At 30.2% G+C, this 12,157-nt stretch overlaps 1 protein-coding gene across 45 annotated transcripts in view; it reads left to right on the top strand.

Annotated features, from left to right (window-relative positions):
* The window catches only part of LOC127739004 (kinesin light chain-like), a 247,710-nt gene that overhangs the window by 150,388 nt on the left and 85,165 nt on the right, over nucleotides 1-12,157 (top strand). For 9 of the 45 annotated variants that reach the window (XM_052250557.1, XM_052250556.1, XM_052250555.1 and 6 more), the window contains exons 14-15: nucleotides 2,562-2,711; nucleotides 3,492-3,601. The exons of 15 other annotated variants lie outside the window; for them this stretch is intronic. In XM_052250557.1, the coding sequence (XP_052106517.1) occupies nucleotides 2,562-2,711; nucleotides 3,492-3,601 (260 nt within the window). Of the gene's footprint in view, nucleotides 1-2,561; nucleotides 2,712-3,491; nucleotides 3,602-4,767; nucleotides 4,841-7,367; nucleotides 7,429-8,100; nucleotides 11,576-12,157 lie in introns of those variants that run through there. 21 more of the 45 variants (XM_052250570.1, XM_052250569.1, XM_052250541.1 and 18 more) reach the window with 7 other exon arrangements.

Here is a 12,157-nt window from a genome sequence, read left to right as displayed (position 1 = left end):
CCATGTGTAAACAATACTCTGTACCGATGACGAGGGTTATAACTGGTGGACTCGGTCCAAGTATCTAGAATGCTACAATATCACTGTCCGGCAAATGGATGAAAAAGACAAATTATTACTACATGAAATATTGAAGATGAAGCTAAGTGAGCAAGCATTGAACAGCATGAAGTTATATGGCACCACCAATAAGAATGAAGGTGTTCATAGAGCCCCCAGTGTCAACTTGCCGAAGAATTTATTCATTCAAGAGGCATGCAAGCAAGATTGGCATTCGGAATACACCGTAACAACAACAAGCCAGGAACATCAGCCAAAATGAAGTGTGAACAGTTTGGGGTTAATTTGTCGGAGAGCAGTTTACAGTTTTTTTTAGCAAAATGGACAGCGACTATACTTACAAACAAGAATATGAAAAAAACCTGAAGGTAAACGTAGACGGCTAACTCGGAGTGGTGAAAAAATATTGGAACACAGAGAAGCTAAGCAAAGCCGAAAGAAGTGTGATGTTTACAGAAAAGGACAGTTAGACCCGGTTCCTGCATTGCTAAGCCATAGTACAAACTGTAAAAGGCCACTTCCACCTACACCTTAGATGACAGACACCCAGCCAGCCAGCAGCACATAATATTATCCAAAGGTCCTTTTAAGGACCAACCATATCTTTCAAAAAGAAGTCTGAAATTGTTGTCTAAATCAATAAAATAATTAAAAGATAGAAAAATAAATAAATAAATAAATAAATAGACCTTAAAAGATAAATAACATAAATAATACCAATATTATTGTTTGCCATCTTCAGGTGTACCTTGCAAGGTGGCAAAGGGTCTGGATGCCCAAGACAATGACCACACGAAATGCATGTTTTTCTACTGTTGTTGAAGCCGTGTGGCTCTAACACATGATGATCAACATTGATACATTTTGTGTTGTGGCACAGGTGCGAGACATCAAAATTTGGGTAGTTGAAAATTAAGATGCCTTATCATGACGCAAGTCTGTGAACATGCATTTGTTTCCACCCGCCGGCATTGGGAAGCTTGCAATGTATCACCCCATATTTTCCATTTGGTGTACAAGCCCCAGTCCAAATCAGACAATGTCCATTTTGGCCAGGGGCTGAATTTTCTGACAATTTTCCTGAATATTTTTGTATTATTCCCTCCATTTAACTTTAAAGAACTTTTTTTACACTTGTATGTGTAGTAATTTGCCCCAAAAAGGGAAAAATTAAAAACCCCTGTTAGCAAAATTGAATCAAAAGTGTCAACAAGTAAAAACATTTCAACCAGAAGGCCAAAAAATGTTTTTTTTTGCAATTTAAAATTTTTTGTGCATATTTTCTATAAATAAACAATAAATTATCTTTAAATTTCAATTTTGAGGCAAATTGTGCAAATCAGGGGGCCACAAAGTCGATTTTTAGATAAAGTGGGTTCTGCCTCTTAGGTCCGAGTACACAGTTATTTCCCCTAGCTGTCTATTATAACACAATGATAAATAAAAAAAATCCCACCTGCGCTTTTCTAACAAGATTTGTTGTACATAAAGTTTGGCATTAACCACAAAACATATCAAAAAATAAGAAAACTTCATCGGCTCATTTTCTTTTGGCAACACAAAACACAAGAACACCAGTATGGGTTAAGCCAGAGAGCTTCCGAAAAGAGGAAATTACACCTATGTTTACCCAACCAAATCACTCATTTCTGCTCAAAATATCAAAAAGAAATTTTACAGAAATTATCTTAGATGACTTTACATTCACATAAAAGCAAAAAAAGGGGACAAAATCAAAGGAAAGGCCAAAAAAAAAAATTAAGAAAAAAATATACTGAAATTAAAGGGAACTATATTTGTGGACAACGAAAATTGAGGGAAGATAACTGTGTACCCGGACCATAAGAAAAACCTTTAGGATTGTATCTGGAATGTTTTAAATTTGAAATCAAGTTTGCACAACTGTACAATTTTTTCCTTAATCCTCAAAAAGTAATGCCCATGAAAGTAAATAAATCCACAGTATTAAAATCTATTTAGTGATTCGTATTTATTGATTATCAATATTAAGTAAATGATGTACTCTTTAAAATGTTGTATGAAAGAATTGTTAAGTTATTTCGGTCCACGCAACAATTGTTTCTTGCATTAACTTAAGATTACATCTTTTAAATTATGTTCACATATTTTTCTAGTCAATGAACAACTTTTCAGGTTATAAAACTGTTTTTAATTTACTACCACGTAATGAATTAACACAGGCATGCGACAGAGGCTGATTTTGGAATGTTTGTATTTATTTCTTATTGTATATATAGATTTTTCCAGAAAGCATTTCTTGGCAGAAAAGAAGATGAAACTTGTCTTAATTGAATCCAGATGATGCTCTACTTGTAATGTTTTGTTAACTAATAAATATCTTTTCTTTGTCTATAAAATGCAAGGCAAGATTAACATTTAGGTACTTGAGAAAGGCAAGGTGAAGTAACATTGTGGCAGTTTTGAAAGGCAAGGCAAGACAGTCGTTATTATTTCCCTTACACATTTTGGTTTTCTTGTAGGCCTTAGATGTTGTCAAACAACAGACCAACTTAACTGACATAGGCAGTGAATATATAAACAACAACCGACGGAGATCGGCCAGCCGAGATAGAGTACTCAAAGGCTCTATGGAAAACATATCAAACAATAATTCTACGAAATATGACGACGTAAGTATCAATCGTTTCTGGTAAATATTAGTATTGCACAGCCAAAATCTTTTAGATTTAGGATCCCGTCATTATTCTACATCCTGCTGTTAACTTTGTTGCTATTTATAATTTTGTTTTGTTCATGTTTTCCTGGAATGATTTTTTCCCCTTATTTGGATGATAGTATTTTTACCATTTCGTTATAATTTGATTTTGTAAAGTTAAAAAACTATACTACTTTTTTTAATTCTGATTGGAGATTGCTTAATAAAGGTGATCTGTCTGCATGCTCTAACCCTGCATGTTTGTTTTTGTTTTTTTATCTCGGAATATAGGGACCTTAAATCTAAATATAGAATTGAACATTTTATTCAAATAATTTTGTACTGAAAAAAAGTAACTTGATCTAATTGTCCACAGAATGAAGAAAACGCCTTAAAAAATCATTCATGCTTTTAACTGCGGCTTCAATAAACAAAAAAGAAAATGATTGTTGAGCAAGGTTTTTCGAGTGTTTGATTATTTTGCATGATTTCAAAGTCTTTAACTTCAGCTTGCATGCCACTAGCTAATTTTTCACTTCAATGATTTCCTTTCACATTATTAAAGTAATTGCATTGTATTGAGTAGTATTGTGACAAGTTGTAAAATTTTACCTAAACTTACTATATATGTATGTGCACGTGTGATAATCCTGAAATGTAGCTTGCTATTTATTAACAGTGACGTAATTTAATCTCTGCATTTTTGTCCTAATTTTTGTTTTTATCATTAAATTATTACCTTCAAATTACGTAGGGCAAATTAAGGAGAAGTGGGACTTTTTCCAAACTACGAGCCTCGATACGACGTAGCAGTGCAAAACTGGTGCAGAAATTAAAAGGAAAAGGTGACGAGAATTCTGGGAGGTAAGTTACTATGGTGATGGAGGAATTGTGGGTAACCTACATTGAAAGTCCTTCATCTGTTGCTTTAATCTTGCCTGGCATTTATATATTGTAAACAGTATAATGTGTTTGTAACACAGATTTGGTAAGCGGATATCAGTGTAACGTTCCCTTCTTTTTTAATTTGGTGTTTACTTTTTCATGAACCCTACTTACTTTTAAAGCTTGTAGCTTAATAGAGCAGTTTGTTATTTGTTAAAATTGTTAACAATTATATTACTGCATATTATTATTTCCTACATTTTACTTAAAACAACTTGCATATTTGTACTTTTATATTTGCAATGGTAAGGTTGTTTTTAGATGTGAAAACAAAATGTTATTTTAACAAAGCATCTTTAATAACTAAAAGAATATCTTCGAAAAATTAAATAATCTGAGATAATGATTTAAAAATGTAGAAAATGTCATGTCAAAAATGTCTTACTTAAGGTCAAGTTGAAGTAATTTTAAAATAGAAATGTCCCACAAATTTGATTCTATGAATTGTAGAACTTCTTCGGACTATGCAAAATTATGAAGAGGTTCATTATAAAAGGTGTTTTACATTGAGTGGAATGCTTTTGTAATTTAAGACTAACCTTTACAGATACAGATGAAAAATTTATAGATGAATTAATTTTATTTTGATGAACCTTATAGCAGATTTATATGTAAATTGTATCAACGTTTCCGTACAGCCCTGCTATTTTTTTCTCTGTGTATGCAGACATTAAATGTATATCGTTTTAATCCTGCAGCAAAATCTTTAATCTTAAATATTCATAGCCCTCAACTATTGTCTTTATTTAGCATAAACAAATTTACATGACTTGTATGTGGGTCACAAAGTGTTCACAAAATCAATTGACTGTTGTTCGCTAAATTGAATTGCATTCACTCATCTTGTAAACTCTTCAAATATTTCAAAAGTAAGAACAATTGCTGAATGAAAGCTATTAAGTAGATTTCTACAAGGCATTAAGTTACTGCAACTTGACCTTAATTGTTTTGTAGATTCTGTCAATTTTGACAAGTATTTGGTTTTTATTTATTTTTTGAACATTTTGTCATTTTTTTTATTTTTGTTCATTGGAAATTCTCATTTTACCAAAGATTTTTCTTTCAAGACCATTGTGTTTTTGTAGTGAGCCTGTTTTGGTCTTCACGCTCTTTGAATGCAATAGCAGGTATTACTTTCTATAGACAATATAACACTTGCTAATAACTTGCTAGACGTGTATAACATTAGAACGTCTCGTTTTTCTGGTCTTTAAAAAGTCACCTCAAAATAATTTCTTCTCTTCTTCATCATATATCCTTTCTTAACGTGTAGGATCTGATTTGTAATTTTTCACAAAAGTAGAAATGGTGTGTTTTTTTTATTTCTCCTTTGGCACTGTTTCTTTGCATAATGCCAATTTTTTTACAAATGATAACAGTTCTATTAAAAGAAAATCTTAATTTGTGTTGTACTGGTTTTGCAAATGAGAATTTTTTATATATTTCAAACACAACATTTTTTGTTGGCCTTGATGACTTTTTTAAGGCATTCTGTGTATCTTTAAAAAGGATTCTGTGGGAGTTTTTACTAGCCTGATAAGTTGTTTATTGGTCTTGGAGTAGGGGGCTTGTAGTTTATGCTGAAGACTGCACACAAACTTAAGATAATGACAGATTTGTTGAAATATTTGCCCATTTTCCATTTTATACAAAAATAACACCGATCTTTACTTTGATAACATTTTATTTTGAATGGATATTCCTGATTTTTTTATAGGTATATATTAATATTTATTTGGAAATAGGAGGTGGTTTGTATTTAGATATGGATTTTGCTATACCATCTTCACTTTAAAAGATATTTCTTTCCAATTTACAAGACTTATTTATTTTTAAAGTACAATTTTCTATGGGAAAGCTTGAACTTGTATCAATTTTCCACAGGGCTAAATGGGCTTACCTCAACTCTACCAACATTAACTCTTGGGTTGAGGTTTCATTAAATGGGGAACAAATCCTTACTAGACTTAAAAATGTAATTTCTCTAGGAAACTTGAAATTGGAATAACAAAGCCCAGATGTTAGCTGAAGATCTTTCAAATTTAAATCACTCAAAAGGGAAAATGAAAATAAAAAGTCAAAATAAATACTGTAAATTCATAAATTATTGCTTGCACTTATTATTACTATTGCTGATCAGTTGACAAAAATGGAGATTAATTATTGAGGTTTCAGGAAATGCTGCATAAAATAAAGCGATACAATTTAAATACGAGTTGTAATTTTCGAAATAACAAAAACATCGCAATAATTTCTGAATTTACAGTATATGTAAAAACCATGAATGAAAAGTCTTCTTTATGAAAGTAACATTTTGACCTGCTTTAAATGTGTAAACAAGAAAGAAACTTGTATTTTTTGGTTAGGTTTATCTTGACTATTGATATAGCAAACATTATAAGGATCTGGTTTTATTTATAGACCTCTTTTAGATATAGACTGCATGATGTGTTTCCATATTAATATTCTGATTTATTATAACAGTTGGTATTACTATGAACAAAATACCCCTCTACCTCGCTATTGGGGTACAAATGACGGGGATACTAATGATATGACGGGAAGGAGGTTTGTAATATTGGTTTGTCCCCTGTATCACTAATCTTGTATACATTTGTATATCAGCACTTGACATTCAGCTTTTCAGACCGCTAGACCATCTACATGTGGATTTTATCAAGCAATGATTTTTTGGGGATAATTGGAATTTTTTTATACGTGTATTCCAATTACAAAATAAAATCTGGAAAGATGAACATTTATAGATATTTAAATTTAAATTTTGAAAAATTTCAAATTTTGGATTTGAAAAATGGAAAATTTTGGATATTTAAATTTTAATTTTGGAAAAATGGAAAATTTTGGATATTTGAATTTAAATTATGGATATTTAGATTTTAATTTTGAAAAATGAAAATTTCTTCTATTAATCATGATTAATATGATGCAAACTTTAATGTGGAATTATTTATATTATGCTTGATAAAATCCAAGATCATGTTTTCTTCCAGCTTATATAGATCTCAGATAGACAAAATATTTGATAATAATGTTTATTTCAGATATTTGGTCTAGACTATTTATGCAGATAATAGAGCTATTAATTAATGATATGTTTAATTACAGGATTATTACTTAAGAATTAATCTATGAACATGTCAAAATCAGCCTTATAAATCCAGCTTGTGTTGTATTATCATATTATAAATTGAAATATATATATATATATATGTGTATAAATGTATGCAATATGGAGTATATGGATTATGTTAAAAGTAAATATGTTTTTAGATTAGATATTTAAATTAATTTTTTTAGAATAATTTTTTGAAAGTTGCACACCTAAACATGAACCGTTTCCAACACAAAATGCCTGCAACAAATGCTTCCTTTTCAATAGAGTAGATTTCATCACAACAGCAACCAGTATAGAATTACCCAGAAAATTACATTTGAAAATAATTGCATAAATAGAAAGTTTTGCTTGAAAGAATTATTACAAAGCACTTAAGAAAGATATTTGTTCCATGGTTAATTAGTCTCGTACAGTGTACCTGATTGATGAAGAGAAATGTAAATTCTGAAATTCTCATTCTTTATGTATGACAGTAGACAGGCAGTTTGAAATTGTTTATATTTTCATCGATTTAAAGATAAACTTTGATGTTGTCCTTTGTATTTTCAGTATGAAAAGAGCAAGCTCCATGTCAGTGCTCAACACAAATAGTAAAGATGAAAAATTAAGTGTAAGTATCCAATTATTGTAATGATAAACTTAACTTGTTTCTATAACTTCCTGTGACAAAAACTTCATGTGTTTTAAGGAACTAAATCATCAGTTTCAACTTTGTGGCCACTGGACATAAAGCAATCAACAATCAATCATTCAACTTTGTAACCCGCTTAAAAAGAAAAGAAGCATAATCTGATGTTGTTTATCTGTCGGACATTAACCCTGCTGTGATAGATCCCACTTCAACTTTTTGTCAGAAAAATACATTGTATTACACTTTAATACTTAAAATAGTTTTTTTCTTAGCCTTAAAAATCAACCAGCATTCTATATGTATCATAGTTATATATGAATGAAGAATTACATGCCTAAAAATGGTAGATAGTTTCTGAAAGTTTTTAATGAACAGGACAGTGCTAGTGAACTTATTTGTGTGATATTTATAAACTCTTAATTTGTGATCATGCTTAAATTTTGTGCTTGATTGAAACTCAATGTAAAAGTATATCTCCGCAAATCAAGCATTACAGAATTAGTGACATGATCTTCACATAAAATAGGGTATTTACAAACAAAGATATATGATAAGGCTGATAATAAATATGACCGTAGAATACCAAACATTTCAATACTCGTACAAGTCCATGAACAAACAAATCAATATAGATATTTTCTTTGATTTCAGGAAAGTAGGCGTTCTTATGGTGATTTACGACAACAAGGACGGACTGCCAGTTCAGATCAACTCATTAATCGACCATTTTGACAACAGCTATAGTTTTAGACTTCATGTACAATAATGCAATATTTGACAAGCTTTTTTTGAGATTTTAATTTGTGGGCATCGTCAGATTTCGTCTTGCCGCTTTCAGTTTCAGTTCTTGTAAATATGGCATTTTACGCCATTAATCCGATATAATTTATTTATTCCATATTTTAACATTATATCTCAGTAACGGTGTCTAATAACAAATTTAGATGGGGCAAGGGTAGGCAACTCCGTATTGACAAGAGTTCATTCCAAATGTATCATACAGCGCTTCCATCATTCACTCATTAGTATGCATCATAGTGTGAAAATGTGTTAAAAACTCAGTTTAGTAGATACAAATGGAAGAAAATTGGAAAATCTTGCCACTGTCAACTTCAAGCATGATTTCAAATTAATCAAATCCAGTCAAAAAACTCCCTTTCATTTTGAGCACTTTGGATGAAAACATCAATTGCTTTATTAAAGAGTGTTAGAATTTAAATTGTGACAAAAGTTGCTTAATTAATGTCTGTAAGTAATGAAGAGTAAGCCTAGTTTGTTTTCAAGAAACATGGTTCCAGGATTTTTCGAGTTTCTTCTAACTTGCTGTAAAAACAAAATGTATCAAGTGTTGAATCATCAATATTAATGAGTGTTGTGGTTTTCAGATATCATTTTCAGTCTTTCAAATTTTGTGCAAATTTATTTTTAAACTGATTGAGTGGTCAAATGACTTGCTGTTATTGAAGAATATACAGTGTGTGCGAATACAAACTACAAAATATAAATGATTTTTTTCATATAACGTTATAGCCTTGAAAATTCGTGGAGGTGTATAAATTTGAAAAAAAGACTCTATTGTATCATTTTATGTAATTATTGATCATAACACAATGAGACTGGAAATATTATATGCACAGATCAGTTTAAAACTGGAGTTTCTTTGACATTTAATTTATACTCATTTTATTTTATTTTGTTGTATGTTACACATGTTAAATTCTTAAAGGATATATTCCAAATTTTAGAATCACATTATTATGTACATACAAAAGAAACAACGTTTGAATGAATCATTGTCAGGTAGTCCATATAAAGCTTCATTAAAATTAATTACTTAAGATCCAGTTATAACTAGTGTTGAATCCACCATTTCTGAATCTAAAGGATTATGGGTAATCTCATTGTTCATACCCCAAAATGAAAATTCCATCACATCATTGGTTGAATTCCCATTGTTTATGATGTTGTAAGCCAATCACAACGTTTTGGTGAAAATATTACCCAGAATTCATTAGATTCTGAAAAGGCAAATTGTTCATTCCTTTCTCTGTAGATATTGGAATTTAAGGATGTTGATAACTTTATAAAGACATATTTAAAAAAGATAAACATAAAACCGTTGTGAGGCTGTATATGTATGCTTAGATACTCAGTTCATAAGGATGATCTCGTCATAAATTGTAGTCTTACATCATATCTAAAAATAAACCATGGAGTTAATTTGTACCAAGGATTAAAGATCTCACACTCGGAAAAGATCTAAATACAATAGAAAGTACAAAAGTTCAAAATATATGTATATGTGCTGGCAGTAGTAAATTGGTTATTTTTTTAGAGAAATTACACTTTAATGACAATATACAACATTCGTTCAAGTTATTTTGGGTTATATAATTAATTGCTACTAGTTATTTTCCCATACTATTTGTTATTTTTGGTTAATGGTATAAGCTTTGCGTAATACGGTATTAAGAAATGTGTTATGATACTTTGCTATTTGACTCCATTCCATGACAAAGTGCTGACTAGGCCACATAAAATATGTTCCTTGATTCTCATCCTTCTACCTTTTTTTGTTCTGCATGTTTAGAAAAAATTAAACATAATTTTGTTTCAAATTTAGACTGAAAATGACTTGTTTTGGTATTAAAAAATTTCCCATCCACTATTTTTTAAGGGGGGGGGGGAGTGTCTATCAAATCTGAACTCTTGAGAATATCATCAGGACATTGTTTATGAAGTTTTCTATGAAGAACCAAAAGTGCCCCATTCTTTTAGTTTCACTTTAGATTGATGAGAATCCAGGAATTTTTTTATGTGACTTTAATGAAATGTACTAAATGTTCTGCATGCTGTAATGTGCTACCTGATGTAATTCCCAAATCAACACAGTTTTGACTTATTAACTTAAAGCATTGGAGGTTGAGCCACTGCTGGTAGTACATTAAGCATGGACTGATAAAAAGACAAGACTGTACCGATTTGTTTTTACAATTCTTAGCGATTTAATCTTAATGCTGCAACTCAGAATTAGTCTTAGATCCCCATTTTGTTTTCACAAAGATTATTATGCTTTCCTCTTGACATCTCAGAAATATTGTTACACTGAGTTGACAAATAACATTGATAAATTCATTATCTGGTTTTTAGATTAGCATGCATTGGGTTCATATAACTTTTCATTTCTTGTTTCGAAGACAAGCATAAGTTTTCACAAATTACTTTTTTTTTCATTAGACATCTTTGAAAAAAATGTCACCTTGCATTGACAGATAGTATTGAAAATATAATTTCTGTTGTCTGTGGTTGACTGACAGATATTCTTTTGAGTTCACATCGTTCAATCGAGATTTGTCAATGAATTACTAACAGAAAAATTTACTGTCAAAAGAAGTGGCTATTAGTGTAATTAAGGTATTTTGACGTTCAATCTTAAAATGATTTATCAGTGGTAGTTTTAAACACTTTGTATTTGTAGAATAATTTTATTAAGCAAAATGATAAACTTGATGATTGTTGAAGTTTTGTTTGCTGAATTTATGTGATATAAATAGAATTGCATAAGGTGCCAATATCTTTCATTTGTAGGCATGGAAATTTCGTATTTTAAATTAAAATTTTTATGGATTAATCATTTTCATTATAAGTTGATTGATATTTTGTGATATTTTTAGGGTAAATGAATAAATTTATTTTGTAAAAAATAATTTCATGAATTATCATATGTTCTATTCATTAGAATTTTTAGATAAATTAAAGAAAATATATTTAAAACACGGCGTAAATGGCAAAAATATGTCAGAATTGATATTTGTTTACATAGATAGATACAAATAATTATTTCATAATGAATTTTCACATGCAGCATCAGATATCATTTCAAAACAATTGGCTGCAAGCTTTATAAAAGTGGCACTGTAATAATTTATAGAGGAATTTGCCTTTATTATAAGTATGTTAGGTTGATTAAAGTGCTATAGGTTTTATTTGATGGTTTTATGCCTTGTTTGACTGTATGAATGTGTATGAATGCACTGCCTGGTGATAGTATAATTTGTGTCAAGCTTATTGTGTACAAATATGAACAACTTTCCATTGTTAATTTATTAAACAATATGTAAGATGATTTAGACTTGTCTTTATTTGTGCCTTTTAAGTATTAGCATAACATTGTCTGCACTGGCTCTGATAGAGATTCTAGGTTATCTTGACTTACATTTAGAAATTGACTACTGAGATCTTAATGTATAGATGACAAAAGAATTTTTTTTCAATTTTCCATTTTTATATAACTAATATATTAGCCACACCTGCATATGGGATAATTTCATTTAATACAATATTCCAGTAATTACTTTTCCCATGATTTTCTTGATAAAGAGTTTTACTCAGAAGCTTCTGAATATAGGATTCTTAATGGTGAAGTTAAAGGTAATCTTTTTGAAAGTTTTAAAGACACCATGACGGTTTGGGGGATTGTTATGGGATTTTGGTTTCATAAATGACTGTGGACTTGTTTTGCTTGTTAGAGCCACAATCCTATTTTATTACATCACTAAATTCATTAAAGATAAAGAGGCTTATTATTTGGTACTCCAGACGTATGTTTCGTCTACATAAGACTCATCAGTGGCGCTCAAATAAAATCAATTTAAGGAGAGGAATTTGTATAAGTGACTTGTCACTTGTTTTCGAATCCATGTATTGT

The sequence above is a fragment of the Mytilus californianus genome, unplaced genomic scaffold (assembly GCF_021869535.1).
Source record: "Mytilus californianus isolate M0D057914Y unplaced genomic scaffold, xbMytCali1.0.p SCAF_4, whole genome shotgun sequence".
Lineage (NCBI taxonomy): Eukaryota > Metazoa > Mollusca > Bivalvia > Mytilida > Mytilidae > Mytilus > Mytilus californianus.
The sequence above is the reverse complement of the archived record's forward strand: the minus strand, read 5'-3'. Positions and strand labels throughout refer to the sequence as shown.